The sequence below is a fragment of the Glycine max genome, chromosome 9 (assembly GCF_000004515.6).
Source record: "Glycine max cultivar Williams 82 chromosome 9, Glycine_max_v4.0, whole genome shotgun sequence".
Classification (NCBI taxonomy): domain Eukaryota; kingdom Viridiplantae; phylum Streptophyta; class Magnoliopsida; order Fabales; family Fabaceae; genus Glycine; species Glycine max.
The window spans coordinates 1,067,199-1,084,718 of record NC_038245.2 but is presented as its reverse complement, the minus strand read 5'-3'; the positions used below and the strand labels follow the sequence as shown (position 1 = coordinate 1,084,718).

General features: G+C 28.5%; 2 protein-coding genes across 2 annotated transcripts; both read right to left on the bottom strand.

Annotated features, from left to right (window-relative positions):
- Positions 1-6,717: 6,717 nt before the first annotated feature.
- Positions 6,718-7,471, bottom strand: LOC100777903 (alpha-amylase inhibitor/lipid transfer/seed storage family protein). Its single transcript, NM_001254265.3, has one exon. It carries the CDS (start codon positions 7,383-7,385, stop codon positions 6,999-7,001), a length of 387 nt encoding a protein of 128 aa, NP_001241194.1. The 5' UTR covers positions 7,386-7,471; the 3' UTR covers positions 6,718-6,998.
- A 5,365-nt stretch (positions 7,472-12,836) lies between these two features.
- LOC100820302 (trihelix transcription factor GTL1) lies at positions 12,837-15,013 on the bottom strand. Its single transcript, XM_003534697.5, has 2 exons — positions 14,647-15,013; positions 12,837-13,773 (listed from the first exon to the last, which is right to left on the bottom strand). Exons 1-2 carry the CDS (start codon positions 14,874-14,876, stop codon positions 12,987-12,989), a joined length of 1,017 nt encoding a protein of 338 aa, XP_003534745.1. The 5' UTR covers positions 14,877-15,013; the 3' UTR covers positions 12,837-12,986.
- Between the last annotated feature and the right edge of the window lie 2,507 nt (positions 15,014-17,520).

Sequence of the window (17,520 nt, the reverse complement as noted above, 5' to 3'; positions counted from 1 at the left end):
GTGATGTAATTAAGTGGAAGAAATAAAAGGAAAATGTATATAAAATGATAAAAATACCCTAATTTGTTATATATATATATATATATATATATATAACAAATAAGGGTATTTTATGTAGACATAATTCAATGATTTCAATATATATTAAAAATTATTTAAATAGTCTAAAAAATATTTAATAAATCTATTTTGAAATTAAGAATTTAAAATTGAAGTACAAATTAGAAGTTTAAAATATATAAAATCAAAATTCAATTTAAAGAATAAAAATTATAAATATTTTAAAGGCTGAAATATGTTTTTAGTCCTTTAAATTTGGGTAATTATTTTTTTAGTCTTTTAAAAATAAATTTGTTTATTATTCCCTCAAATTTTAAAAATGCTACTTTTAGTCTCTCTTTCAAAATATTTAACTATCATGGTTTGGCGGTCATATTCAAATATTCTAGTGGTTTTAAAGAAGAAGAAAAATAAAAATATGAATGTAAAATTGTTGTGATATTTTAAATATTATGGTAATTTTAGACGTTCACAAATTAAATTAAAAATAATAATTTGTGATACCATTAACACAAAAAATGATAGGGACTAATAAAAATATCTTTTTGAAGGACTAAAAATAATTACCCAAATTTAAAAGATTAAAAACATATTTAAATCTATTTTAAATATCAAAATTTTATGCAAAATCAAACAATTGTGAAAGGCTTATGAAAGAATAGTTGGTTGAATTGACATGTAGAGGTTCAAATTCTACAAAAATCTCTCACAAATAAATTAGTTGTGTTTATAATACACTCTAAAAGCATTACTTCAGTGTTTGCCCCTCTAATTTTATATCGATGATTAATTTTTATAATGACAATTAAATGGGAGGATCCAATTGAAAAAAAATAAAGTTCAAGGATCCAATTAAAAGAAATAAAAATTTAGAGAACTAATTAAAATTTGATAAAAGTATGGAGACTTACAAGAATAATTAATCATAAAGAAAGTTAAGACTTTATAGTAAATAAATATAATTTTTAATGAACTTTTATATGTGAAAAATTATTTAGGAGCAAATATGGTAAAACACTTAAATTTAAATTAGTAAGTTTTATTGTGCATTCACATGTGAATGAACAATTTATTTAGTGAAAAAATAAGTATTTGATTTTTTTGTGTATAAAATTTTCTTGGATTAGTATCAACAATCCACTATGGACGGAATAAGTCTTTGACTTGGTGGGTTAGAAAATATATGTGGTCTTTGATCCAAAAAAATAGAAATTAGTAAAATAAAAAATAGTATCTTAGAAAGTTGAGATTTGAAAAGAAGATTGGATAAAAAAAAGTTCTGTAAATAAAAGCTACTTTTCCTTTCAAAAAATATATTAATAAAAGTTGTTTTCTTTTTTAATGGATTTTTATAAATAAAAAAATTAGGTTATTTTTCCAAATAGACATATAAGAAATGGTGGAAACAAAAGTTTGTGCGTAAACATAATTGCGAAACTTTCTAAATGAGTTGAACAAATATATTTTGATAAGCTTGCCATAAAGAAATGTTTGGTTGGCAAGTTACTTTAATTAGTTTTTAGCTTTTTTCCTAGCTGAAAGTTTTGTTTGTCTATTCAACAACTAGTTTAACAATTAATTTTATCAAATATTTATAATTTAATAAATTAGCTTAAAAGTTTTTAACTTTAAACTTTTAGTTAGCTTTTCAACTTTCATTTAGTTTTGTCGAACATAACCCAAATGTATGGAAATAACTAAGCTAAAATGAACTTATTAGAAATATTCCGATTGACTCTTAAGTATGAAATAAATTATTTTGAAAAAAAAACACCTATCTTGTATGTGTTCAAGATCATCGATAAAGATTTATTGCATGAATAGTTTCATATCAATATCATGATTAGAAGAATGAATCTATTAGAAAGTTATAAGTATTTTTACAAAATTAAATAATTCTAAAAAAACTCTTTCAAATGTTTCCTTTTTTTACTAATTATTACACACATGGTTATAAATTGCTCTAACCAACTCTTCCCATTCTCTCAATGGCAAACACTAATAACATATATTTTTTTAGTATATTCTTTTAAATACAGTCTTTATCATTAGATAAATTTTATAAAAAAAATTACAGAATTTCATGCGATGCACCTTTTATTTAATAAACCCTACTTATGATTTTGTATGTATTTCCTCATAAATTTTATTGAATAGTATAGAATCTATCATAAGAAGTGGATAATTAGCCAAATATACATGTGCGGCTGCTAGTACTCGTCTCAATTATACATAATCAATATTTTTTTTATTCATTGAATAAAATATTAAAATTAAATTTTATAATATATATTCTGCTTAATCAATTATTGAGCTAAATTCCTTTAGTATGCATAATCAATATTTTTTTTCTTTTCCCATTTCAAGATGTATTTCAGGTACTATTACCACAACAATCCAAAAAATTTATATCTCGATCATCTCAAGCTGCATTCCTTTATTATTTTCAAAATACATTCTTTTATCTCTATATAGTTAAATTGATCAATTTCAATAATTTTTAAAAGAAATTATTAATAGTTAGAAATAATCTTATATAACAATTTAAATTGTTTGCTGTAAATTTAGAATATAATTTATATATTCAAAATAATTATTTTTTATGAATTTTAATTATAACATATTTTAATTATATAAAAATAGACATTTACTATGTAGAATCCACCTAGAGTGAGATGTAATAAACCAACCAATTAACCTGAATCACCAAACTGCCCAAGTCATTTATTGCCATCTAATTGACTCATGATCTACAAGGGCATTAGCTTCTGGGCCTTGCCAAAATGCTGTAAGACGCAACAAACCTCTATTATAAATTCTTCGTCTCCTTGCTTTCCTTCCTGATCCATCAATTTAATTGAAAATTTTCAGTCATGAGGACTCTGAAAGTGAACACCTGAATTTCTTTCTAACCAACAACTTGCAGATTTTTAATGTCACTTTTCTCGGGCATTGATGAATTAAAAATGTCAACTCACAATATGGCGTGGGATTTTTAATGTCACTTAAAATCCCACATTGTATTCAAAATTCAAAATACTATTTTTTCTTGTTAAGATTTTACTACTAACGTTATTCTAACTTATCTAGAGATTTTAAATTTCTGTCCTAGATCGCCAAATAGTCAAAAAAAATTATTGATACAATTCACAGGCTAAAATACTAGTATAATTTTATTTAAAAAATTATCATTGTAATCATATTTGCTTTGGTAAATACTCGTGAAATTAAAAAAATGATCTATTTTTCAAATAATATTATTTCAAATGTGTAGCATTATAAGAGAAAAGGAACGCAGAGGTTAAAATTTATGTATATCAAAAACAGTTTGTGTATAAATAAACTCTAATCTCCAAAAAAAAAAAAAAAACTACCCTTCCCTGTACCTCTGTAAGTGTGTTTTCCTATTAATACACCACACATTTTAACCCTTCATTAAGTCCCCCAATTGTCCTGAGTTACGTACACTGTACTTCATCCATTGTCCTGAAGAGACCATCCATAGTTATTTGGTTGTGAAAATTATATAGGTAATCGAATTAGATAAATGTTTTTCAATTAATATTTGATATATGTTCTTGATTTCCTGTATTATATCTGAGGCCGGTTAACTTTTAATTTTATGATTAATTAAATTTTTTATAATCTTATGATCAAAATTTCTAATTAAATAAATGAAATATGTATAGTTTTACATTAATTTTAATTAAGTTTATTAAACATTAAGAAAATCGCATACATGCAACTTTATTTGGTTGGAGTTTATAACAATAATACAAGGAATTGAACTGTTAGCCATTATAGTCTTACTAAACAATTCACATATGTCTCATATATATGGTTGGTGAAGTATTTGACTTTAGTTGTTTAGGAAATGAAAACAGATCGATCTGAAATTTAAGTGACGATGAAAGTACGTACAGAAATAAAAATCTATCATCTTGTACTTTTCTTGGAAGTTGTTCATGAGTTATAATCAAGGTTTAGGGTATGACTTTTAAACAAACACCTTATTAGTTTTATAGATTCTATATTTAATATAATATCATTTAATAATTTTTTGCAGAAAAATTATGTTAATGAAGAAGATATATTGAGGTTAATTAGAAATATTTTGAAGATTTAGTGAATGTTTAATTAGAAAAATAAAAAAAAATAAAGTAATTATTTTGACTGAAAAAAAAGAATGAAATTAGGTTTAAATTATATCAGCCTTAATTAATGGTAACAGTTTGGACGTGGAGGCCTAAAAAATCACATCAAGAACCCTAACCCCTATTTTTTTTTTACGGCAACCCTAACCCCTATTAAAGCAAATGTTTTTAATAATAATAGATTTATATATATGCCTTGGTGATAACAGTTTGGACGTGTAACTCTAACTAGCAGGAATTGCTTTAAAAAAAAAGCATAAGGATTCATTGTATATAGTATAAGAATAATAGAATTGCATAAGTTAGGGAGAAAGGGAACCATAATTGTTGCTTATCAAATTAAATGGGCCATAAATGTACGATCCATAAATGGTTTGCTCCATCGTCAACCCCCTGCCTCATCAATCAACATCACCACGGATCCAGAATCGCCATGTTTTGACTTCGATTACGAGGGGAGGGGTTATATTCTGCAGATAGCTAGGGTTGAGGGCTCGCAACTAACAAGCATTGCTAAATATAAAAGGAAGCTCGGAAGCCTGAGAAATTATAGATTTTCTTTTCATTTTTAAAAGTTTGATTAATAATTATAGATTTTTTTAATTATAGGCTTAAATAAAAAAATGTTGAAGAAATAAAAAAAATTATTTATAAGACTCGTTTAGTATTTTTTTGTAAAATTACATTATTAAAAAAGTAAATTATTTAAACTGAAAATGATAAAATAGAATTTTAATTTTCTGTTTTCATTTTGTAAAAATAATTTTCATTTTAAAACCATAAACCCATTCAATCACCAAGCATTTCTGACATTTGCTCTAACCAAATTCACACATGACTTCACAGAGATCAAAAGTCACAAACCCCATCCTCCTTTACACATTTAACACAGGGGTCCTTCAAGTTTTAAAATTAAAGGGCAGCCCGGTTTTCACTAAGAAGGCAATATGAAGCACCCAAAATGCAAAACCCAACCATGAATACTAATGTTGACTTATAAAAAAGAGAAAAAGTGCTATGCATACAGTCACTGTCTAGAAGAATTGGACTTACTATAATTATCAAACCAAAGGAAATAGTCCTAATATTAACATGATATCCAAGACAAAAGAATTTAACAAAAACCATAGAATTCTTTTTTCCTTTTCTATGTAGGCTTGCACTTTTCTGCTAGAAATAGATATACGATAATAATTGAATCTCAGTTAAGCCTTATCTAAAAACTAGAGATACCAAACGATAACTTAAAAAAAAAATTAACAGTTTCTGTTCAAATTAATCAATAAATAAAGAAAAGATAAATAATAAGGAAAGACAAAACACAAAAGTCAACCCATGAATATCATTTCAAGGGTTTGTTTGTCTGTTAGACCTGAAGCCACATTTACACCCCTATGTTCCTAGAAATCAGTTAAAAGCATGACAAAAATTGAGTTTTAAACATAATTTGCATAAACACTTTTCTTTAAGAAACAAAGCAGGTTTTCATTTTTCAATTTTTATCAAAAAAAAAAAAATCTCAAGAAATGCTTGATTATTGCCAATGCTTGTTTTCAAAAATTAACAGAGCATTTATAGAAATTCATGACCGATGTAAACTGATGCCAACCAACTGCACATTCTCTTTTCTTTTCCATTATTACACTTTGGTGGCCTGCTATATCCAGCTAATCAACTCTTGTTTGCCACATCTGCTCAACTTGTCTAAATCATAAAAGACCACATTTGTACTGAGCGATAATATTCAACTATATATTTTAATTTGTTGTCAAGATTGAAACAAATAATTTTTAGGCTTAATTATATTTAATTTTTTGCCCCCCAAAGTTTTACAATATTACGATTTCTTGTTCCCAATTTTTTTTCCGCAAAATTTTCCCCTTATTTACAAAATATCTCAAATTTTGTCTCCATGTGAAAAAACGACCACAACTAATGAAAAAAATTAACTGTCACAAAATTATCTTTATTGTGACAATTTTTCTACCTAGACTGAAATTCATGATACTTTTGTAAATTGGGGGTAAAATTTGTGGGAAAAAAAATTAGGTACTAAAATTTATGACATTGTGAAACTTTGAGGGCAAAAAATACGTAACGCATTTTCTAAAAACATTAGAATATCTCTGAAATTGAGATAATACTTTTAGTTACTGCATTCCTTTCTTGAATGGTGTAACAAATGAGTCAGACAGTTTATCTAATATATAATATTTATCCTACTTTTACAAAGCTATCAAAGTAAATTAGGATTAATTGTTTCAAGCTTAGCATAATAGTGTAACCTTTAGATTCTGTCAGTCAACAGAAGTTAATGGATTAAAATGTAATTTGCACACCTAAAATCATAGTTGCCATCCTTTTCGATCAACTGTTCTTTATATAACAAATTTAACTTGTTATACAACTAATCTTTAAATAAAGCTTTTTAGGCTATTCTTCACGTAAGACAAATTAAAAAGAAATGGTAAATGTACCCATAAACATTTTTTAAAAATGACAAATGACTTCTGGAAATTAATAAGAATCACGTAATTTTATTGGTACAACAGCTCCTACACATGAAATCAAAGATGCTGACGAGGATGATGAGTAACCCTCCGTTTCCAATAGTAGAACAATCTTGAAAGAGTGAGAAATTAGGATGGCAAACGCCAAAAAATAATAATACATGCAACACAACATGAATTGATGTAAAAAGAAAATTAACCATAAAGAGATACAAAATATGCATGAAAAAGACCAACAACATGTGGGCTATGTGGATATGTAGCAATGAAAAATTTAAGGGCACTGGAAGCCAGCGTTATTCCTTCCACAGTTGTTGAGAATTACGCTCAAGGAGATTGGGACGTTGAGGTTGATGCCAAGGACGTTAGCCTTTAGGGCAGTGCAAAGGCATGCAGCAACTTCAAGATCAGCAAGACCTTTAATTAGGTTGCAGCATGGGAGGGTTGGTGGTGACCCTAATTTAACATTGACCAAGTTCAACACATTGGCACACACACCCAACTTAAGTGCATCTATAGGGCAGGTACCCTTTTGATAAGGCACTGATGGATCAGGGATTACAGGGATATTGTAGGTGGAGCTCACCATAGTGTAGGAAAGCATGTTGAGACATAGGAATAGAGCAACATAAGTGGATGCAACTGTGCCCTTGGAAGCCATTTCACACAACTAGGAATATCACAACGATTAGGGTTTGGGATATGATGCTTAATTAGTGTGTGAAATGCTAATTAATTACGAGTGATGAAAGTTGGGGAAGTGTAAGGGGGGTTTTATAGGTAACTAATTTTGAAGTTTTTGTTTGGTGACTTTGTTTAAATTTTAAATAATACTACTTAAGAAAACCCGTGAACCTATGGGATTATAATTGAGATGCTTTCACAAGCTGGCACCCTGGCTGGGCAACACGAGGGATCATATGATCCGTAATGGAATCACTGTTGCACCAAACGCGTACAGTTAGTGGTCTTTTTTTTCACAATATCAAATTGACATATAAAGATTGAATATGCATAGGACTGAGAAGATGTTAATTATAATAGCTTCACTAAATTAATAAAAGCAAGTAGATGTTACTTTTTTAAGCAAGTAGATGTCTGATTGGCCAGTTCTTGCTTTCCATGACATCCACTTACGACAGCTTGAAATCACACAAGCAAGACAAAAAACCTAGGCTTGTGATTGGGCACAGATTAAAAAATTATTAAGCGATTCATGCTATTAATCTCCTAGTTTTTTTTTTAAATGATTAATCTCCTAGTTTATGCACAAATTAATTGGAGTTTGGAGTCTTGCAACAGGCTGCGTTAGCTCATTCATAACATAGGCTTCTGATAGCTAGCCTGGATTTCTATGTTCATGTATTTTTTTTTTTTCCTGTTAATGTATAAGTATTATAATTTCGTCATAATTAAGAAATTTTCTAGACCAAAAAAAAAAAAAAAAACTCTAGCTCGTTCGTTTACTCATTAATTTTCTCCAGCAAAATATATTTTAAAATTGCTGAATGTCACAGCTTTTCTTCAAAATGTATTATGTTTGAATTTAAATTAAATACTCTATCTAGTTCTTTGTCTTAGAAATAAATAGATACATTAGTCTCATAATTATAAGAAACATAGATACAAGGTATATTAATTACATTACAAAAAAAAAAACTGGATTTAGTGACAGAATCTGTGACCATAAAATATCAGTTGCAAATAGAGACAGATTTAGAGACCAGTTTTTGTAATAACGAAACTTAGCATAATAGACATGGAATTTGCAAAAGTTTAAACCAAGCTTCGGTCACTAATTCCGTGGATAAAATATTATTAAAACAAAACGATTATAATATAATGCTTTGTAATTGAACAATTCGATATATTATTATATATTTAATCTTTAACAATATTTTTCTATCTAACACTTAATAAAAATATTGTTAATATCTTTATATTATATATAACATTTGATCAAAAGTCAGAACAGTATATTAATTCATATTTGATGACATGCTAAAAGGTTTTAATAATAACATTTTTACTAAATGTTGATTTTTTTGTGCTAAAAATCATATAGATAATAGTGGTCGCTAGGGAGATGTAAGATTTGAGACCAACAAGTTTAGTCAGTAAATATAAGTTGGGATCGCATATTCTATTGCTAATGTCATTATAGTCGCATATTCTGTTGCTAATGTCATTAAAATAAATGTAACATAAAATATACTAAAATCTAAAATTAAGAAATTAAATTTTGAAATATTTTAAATAAAAATAACATAATAAATATAAAATTATCTTACTATAATTATTTATATTATAATTTAATGTTCCACTCCATAGTAATTTATTCAATCATTATCTTGTAATATGGTTGATATTAAATAGAATCTAAAAAAAATTAATTTCGAAGAGCCAATATTTCTTACAATGAGAATAATTGTTTTAATATTATATAAATATATTGTAAAAGAATCAAACTTCTACTCTAGTTTAATACTTTTAACACGGAATTAATTGATTTTGTTAGCGCTCTTTTAGCACCTTCAACTCTTAGAAGAAATAAAAATAAGACCATTAATATCAAATTAATGTTTACTAGAAAATTAAAATTACTTCAATGATAGTGCAATATTTTGCAATTCATCCTCTTTTAAAATTCATAATTATTAGGATTCAGATAAAAAAATAAAATTGATTTCATATTCTAAAATTTCTTCAAATATACTATCAATAAAAAATTATTTAATATGTATACAAGATAACTAAAACAAAAAATAATTTTTAAGAGCCAAAATAATTAATTTTCTACTATATTGAAAATTCGAAATGACATTTTATATGTGACTATTCAAATTTTTACTTGTCACCAAACCATAAAAATATATCATAATGTTTTATAAAAAACAAAAAGATTCGCATAGATGTCACTATAATTAAGAACTGAAATATGATGTCACATAGATTTGTCATATCATAACACGTGAAGATTAGTTTACATATTCAATAATAATAATAAAAAAAAAGAGATTAGTTTACATATCTCGGCAATGAAGTTTCTTTTTGACTGAAGCAATTAAGTTTGCTTTTCATTTTTAAATAGTAATATATAGCTGTTCATACATGATTTTATTGGTTAATAGCATAACACAAAAGATACCTTTTCCATCAACCAATTTATATGATTTTTTATAAATAATTTAACTATCATTAATTAAAAGGTACGACCTAATTTTCTTTAAAGAGCTTAGGTATTTTGGAAGGGTACTCGAGTATTGCAATTGTGAATTTTAATTATGCAAATTGGACTCCATAAAGTACTTACTAAGTAATAATAAATATATGTACAATATTTTTCCCTCAAAAAATATATGTACAATTTTGTTGTCCATTCAATTTACATATCTTATATTTTTTTTTTCAAACATATACAAAAGAAATTCATCATTTTAGTGGTTAAGGGTTGTTATTGAACCTAAGCCGATTGAATTCTACCTACACTAGTGGAAAAATTATATCCTATAACGTCATTTTAAAAGACTATGTGAAAATCGATGTTAATTAAATAAGTTGCAGTGATACTTTTATAAATAGAAAAAAAATACATCGGATATAAATTTAACTTATGTAAAAAGTAATTTCACATCGACTCCAATTTCGATCAATGTAAGTACATTTTAGAGCAATTAAACTTATATCCATGAAAAAACCCTTTCGCAAATTCACAAAGGCCTCATATTTTTATAACTTCATTCCCTTTTATATATCCACAACACTTACTTCCCCACCCACTCTCATCCATTATTTGTTTCACTCTCTCTCGCTCAATAACCAACCCTTCAGCTCCCTTTATACTTGTCACCCGAATCAACACCCTTTGCCAACTCTTCTTGACACGTCCCCCGACTCCAATTCCAAGCATGTTTGGCGAAGTCCAAAGAACAAGTTATCCCCACAAACATGTTGGTGACGGCGGAGAAAGGAAAGTACAATGAACCCTTTCAACAACAAGCTAACCCTAAACTACTTTGCACTGGTGTTCAAGGAGTTCATTGGAAACGTTCTTAGGCTTAGAAGGCTTGCTTGACAAGTGTTGCAAAGTGTTCGATGAAATGGGAAATGGGAAGTTGTGGTGAGGTGAAATAGCATCAAATTTAGATGTGGAATCCTTGAAAACTTTGACGCCAGATCTAGATTGTACTTTATTGTTTTCTACGTCGCTTGACTCATGTGGAATCTTCAATTGTGGTCTCACTTACATTGTACATACCTATATTATTTGACTTATTATGTTTCTAATATATGGTTTTGGAAGGCATTACATTTTTTTCATTGTTATATTTTTATTGCATATATATTTCTTTATTGACGCCATCACAAATCCTCATTTTTCATTTTCATTTTCATGTTAAAAATTGTATTTGCTTGTGTAGTGATGCAACTTTATTGTATAATTTTTTCATTTGGTGAGAAATGTTTTAGAAAACAATTTGGATTTCTCAATGTAATGTCGACTTTGAGGACCAACTAGTATCTCAACAAAATGTGAAACTTTTTAGCATGTTTTGACATTTCTCTCACGTGCTTCCTGATAAACATCTCACAAGATCACTTATCCCACAATCATTTCAAGTCAAATACTCCTAATTGCGAAATTAATTCTTAAGTAATAGATTATAAAAAAAAAAGATGTATTTTTATTGATATGCATAATACTAATTAATTTTTTTTCCGTCGTCATCAACTATACAGTCTCATAGTTACATATCCTTTGAATCCCTCTCATTTCAATATGTATTTGATTCATTCATTTGTCTCTCACGCTAGAAGCCTTTCATGAGTCACTTTTTGTTAGTGTCTCATCTCTTTTGCACTAGTGATCACTTCTCACCCTCATTTATGCCTAGGATATTACATGTCCACTACTTCTGCTTGGTTTGTTTTTGAACCACACTTTATTAGGAGAGAGGTCATGTTTTGATACCATGTGTATCGTTCTACTGCTTTCAAGTTTAATTATATTATCTCCACAAATCAACATAAGATTTTTAACGTATTTTGTTTACTCACAAGCTTCCTTAGAACCTTTTCGGGAGGTCACTTATCACATAATTGCTCAAATCCATGCATGCTCAATTCTAAAGTTTTTAAGTGATGTAGGCAATTGCCTCTGTCGATTAATAACACTAGTTAAAGAAAAAGGAAATTTAACCCTCTGCTGGCTAAAAGTGACTACATATTTTAATGTTTAATTGTCAGTTAAGACTTAATTAAAGGCGTCAATGACATGCAAGAAGATTTCATTTAGTGGAAAATGTTACAATTGAAAAAAATAGGATAAAGGATTAAATTGAAATAAAAAAATTAAATAAAGATATTAAATGAAAATTATATTTTGCAAACAAGAGAAATGTTGACACATTCTCTCTAACACATTCTCTTTCTGATTAGTGAAAATTAATTAAAAATCATCATTTTTAGTAGGTTCATTTAATGATTGTCTATTTTTAATTAAAAGTAAGACAAAAATTAGTGATTTTCAATCAATTTTTTTATTATAATATGACACATTTGGATAAATTGATAAAGTTCATTTTTCAAAACTATAATATGACACACAATTGGATTAAAAAAAAACTTATGAGATGAACAAGAATTTATCACGTTAAACTTAGCTTCACCTTACAATTTATACATTTTATGATAAGCATAATTAAGTTCCCTATGAACTTTTTCAAAGGCCCCGTTAAACACAAACTACTTATAAAAATGTTTCACGGAATGGAAATTCTCTTCTTTTCAATTAGAATTGCTGAACCTTTATGTTAGGACAAAACATAAATACGGTACTTTATGTTTTTTTTTACAGGACGGTACTTTATATCTTTTTTTGTACTGTTTTGAAAGAAATCAAAATTAGAATTTTACTTTAATAACTTACGCAACAAAAGTTAAGAATAAAAGTATGTAAAAATCCTTTGTTGATAGTAAAAAGTATGTCGATTTGTTCTGCTTTGAAACTCCAATTCCAACTTAACACTACCACCAAACGCACGTAAAAAGATACCTGTCCGTTGACATAAGCCACCCCAACCAAAAAATTATATATATCAACCCAATGAACTTAATATTTAAAATTTTAAATGCAGAGTTAGAGGATGGTATTGTACACTAAAGTCATCAGTGAGAAAATTGAAAGGAAGAATGGCTAAATAAATGCTGAAACGAAGGAACTTTTACATAAGCTGTATCTATGACTATCAATTACTAATATTCAAGTTTCAGTCAACTCCTTTACTTCAATCTGGGGAACATCGCTGGTATTGCTCAAGGCATTTCCAATACTTAGAAGACCATTTCTATACAAAATGTCCAACTCATCAAAGTAAGGGCAAGTTTTACTGTTTTGACGCCTTTTCTTGCCACTCCCTATTGTCCTTTTATAGTACTTGTTAATGTTTTCCCACTTCTCCTTACACTTCTTTGAAGAGCGGTTGTACCCCATGCCATTCATTGCTTCAGATATCTCCTCCCATATTGACCCTTTTGATCCCATGAAACGAAACTTGTGCTCCAATGAAGTTCTCACAGTGATCAGTGCCTGCACTTCAACATCAGGCCATCTATTATTGTCACTTGGATCATTGTTCAAATCCTTTCTAGCACTCACCTCAACTTCATCCTCTTCTCTTTTGCTGCATGGTTCTACTGGTTGTTGGGGGATTTGAATTTCATGGCCCAACAGGTTCTGAATGAAGGATATGAGGGCCAAATTTCGAGAATTTACTTGGGCTCTAGCCTCTTCATCTTTTCTGATTCTCTCCATCTCCTCGTTCTTCCAAGCTTCTTCTCTCTTTATCCTTTCCCTTTCCTTATTTTCTATGATTTCCAATAACTGTTCGTGCATCTGCTCTTGCTTTTCCATCACCTTCGCCATCAAATCCTTCAAAAAATCTTCGAGCTTCCTCACCGTCTTTCTCCTCTTCTTTATAGGGCCATGTCCTTCCGTACTTGCTGATGAATTGTCGTCATCGTCTTCATCCTCAGCATCTAAAGACGAGCTGAAACAAGGAAGAACTAATCAAAAGAACAGCCCAAACCCATATTAAAACTGTCATGATAAACTATTTGGGTCCCAAATTTGTGTTAGAGACAATCTTGTTCGAAACACAATTAGATCCTAAATGTGACACCTCTTTCAGTAAAGATTTGAGCCTTGATTTGTCACATTCTAATAGATTAATTTCTTTCACTGTACTCAACTCCTATTTGTAAATAAATTGTAATTAATTCTTTTACAGTAGTTGGGTTGCTGAATCATTGTGAAAATGGTTCCATTCCACAAGACTTTACCCCCAAGGTTTGTTTCTCTTTCACAATTGTGACACAGATGACAGAACATTCTATATGCTACAAACACTTGTGTGCAACTAAAACATGCCAGTTGCCCAACTATTAAAATAATAAAACATCGTACGATTTGTTTTTTAACCAACACAAACACAATACCGTAAACCAAAGCATTCTCGAATCAGAAAAGGATGATGCAAAGTAGTACCCAGTTGTGGGCTCTCTCTCTCACATATAAAGCCTATCATAATGAGAAGCATCAAATGGGCAACAATTGTCCTGCACTGCAACATATTCTAAGCACAAAAATCGTCCTTAACGCCTAATCACCACCACAAATCACAATCTTTTTTTTTCTTTCTATTTAACCAAAAAGGATACAACTTTATTGGTTGTTCCGCCCCCATTCCGCAAAGACAAGGTAAATAAATACATAAAGATAAAAGATAAAGCCATACAATTACAAATTCAAATTCAATTAAAAATTAACGGGAGTGAGAGAAAAAAAAGAACAAACTTTTTAATAATAAATAACTAATTAGATAAAAAAAAAGGAGGGTATGGTAGAAAAGAAATGGACTGACCTGGATTCGTGGCATGGGGCGTGACCCGACCCGGAGGGAATCGGATCGTGCGAGAGAGGGGGCGGAGGAGGGTGGGCAATGGGGGCGGCGGGGACGGACCTGATAGGGCGGAGCTTCTGGGGGTTGGGGCGGTGGGAGAGGAGGTCGGCGGCGAAGACGAGGTCGCCGGAATCGGGGAACGGAGCGACGTGGTCGGGGACAGGGAAGTGGTCGCCGGCGAAGAGGTCCATAAAAAAATGGTAAAAAAATAATGAAAGAGAAAAATAAAAATGCGGCGCGAGGGTTTTGGGGAGAGGTGAAAAATGGAGGGGAATGGGGTGGTTACTGGTTGGTAAGTAAAATGACTACTGCGTTACCCCGTAGGTAAATGTGCCCAAAATGCAGGATTGTATTTTTATTTATTTTTTTATGATTGCAGTATTGTATTATTACACATTTTAGGTTAGTGTAATGTTGTTTTCTTACATTGCCCAAAATGCATCTTTGTAAAAAAAAAGTAAGGAGAGAATTTTTATCCATGAGAATCATGATTTTTTAGAATTATATTTACCGATAATAAGGAAAATTTGTTTAATTAATTATTGAGAATCATTAAATATTTTTTTAAAAAATCAAAGAGTTATGTAATATTTATATTAATAATTTTAATTATTTATTATATTAAATAATTTAATAAAAGTAATACGATGATTTTACCATGATAAAACAAAAATTAAATTTTGGAAAGTATGATTTTCACTAATCTCTACATAAATGTTTTTATGAGAATGTAGGTTTAAAACGATTTATAAGAATCATAGTTTCTCAAAAATATATTTCATAAAAAATGTATATTAAATGTGAGAAACTAAGCTTTCCAAGTTAAAATTCTTGAGAAACTAAAAAAGTTTATCCTACCAAATGTCTCCTAAGTGTAATATTTTGATTTTTTTAAAAATAATCTTTTATGTTGCTATTTTTTTTTTGTGTTTGCATGGGTGTAACTCATTTAAAATTTGGTTTTTTTTAATGTGAGTCAGGATATTCATGAACAAAAAATTAAAGATTAATCCTTTCTAAGATTCATTTAAAAAATTAATATTTTTTAACATATATTTTTTCATTTGCATGGATAAAAACTTAAACTTGTGATTATATATTTAATGAACAAGATTATTCACTAACAGTGTCACATTAGTTAAAATTTAGTTTTTCATTTAAAATAATATTGTCACTTCATGGCAGTTAATTTAAATTAACCAAATATTTAGTTTAGAGTTTTGATAGTGAGATTCTAGAATGAAAAGGAGATAATAGCATGATTCATTATGGTTTTTTTCTACATTAAAAAAATTAAGGTCTTTGTATTGCATTCTTGAATTGAATTTCAAATTTTATGTATGTAAAAATATGATGTATTTTTTTTTTTTACTTTTGACACTTAAAAATAAATAAAAAATTAGCCTCTCATTTGGAGTTCCTTTTTACTACTCTAAAAACTATTTGGTAAAAGATATTATCGTCATTACCATTATTTTCATCAGTATCATAACCATAATTATTAGTATTATTGTCATTGTTGTTACTATTATCATTATTGTTAATATCGTCATCATTCTTATCAATATCATTGTTATCAACATCATTTTCATACTTATCATTTTTTTATATGAAAATTAAAATTATTAATTTGTTAAGACTGTTTCTCCAAATATTTTTAACCCAATCACTCATGTTAAGATAAAAGGAAAAAAAATTGACTCGAACATTTGCACTATCTTATTCTAATAACTTATTGAACTCCTAACTCAACATCATTACAAGACAATATAAAAAGTGGGAATATGAGAATTTCGCATCACAAATTCTCCGCAAAAATAAGAATGATTTACATGTCAATAATTTGTTTAAATACTATGTTGTCATTTGATTCCTGTTACCAATATCACAAAATGGTGTCACTTGATTCATGCTATCAATCTCAATCGCACCAAAAACTTGACTGTTACTGTAAAAAAGTTTTATCAATACTTAACGAAAACGTTTAATGAACATTTAATACATATATATATATATATATATATATATATATATATATATATATATATATAAAATACAATTCAAGAGTCCAACATATTAAAGTTTAAATAAAAATAAATATATTTAGAAGTCAATAATTTATTTATAATTATAATTATTTTTTAGTCATAATATATAGATATATATGGGGTTCGAATATAGTATCTTATAGCCATTGAGATAGGATCATTACCACATATATTAAGGATTTTAGTTATAAACTTAATTTTGTCTTGAATTTGTAAGACACTAACAATTGAGTCTTTAAAAGATAGAAAAAAAATTATTTTTGAATTTTCAAAAAGGGACAGCAAATTTGTTTTATGGTCAATTTTTTTCATTAACTCAAACAGCTAATCCTAGTAACATTGATGGACTTATTTGTCATCTTAAATTTCACTTTGTATTATTGATGCTGAGGGACTAAATTGCCAAAATTTTAATAGACTAAATTGACATCAACATCGTCACCATAGGTTGCCACCACCATCGTTGATCATGTCTTTACAAATCTCCTTCATTAAAAGGTGAAAACCACCGTAGATCCATCAATCACCACTGGAGTCATCCCAAAACTCCCCAATAACAACAAATCACTATCTCTATAAACAGTAACAAAAAACCTCCATTGCAAACAACAAACAACCATGAACAAAATCATCTTGTTAGGAACCTCTCTAACCCCACAAACAAACAAGGAAATAGTCGAACCATGAAGTCCCTTTTTCTCATTCTCTTTTTTCTCCTTTTGATTCAATCTCATCTCTCCCTCATGCAAATCCATTCTTTTGCAGCTTAAACATCATGGTTAAAATA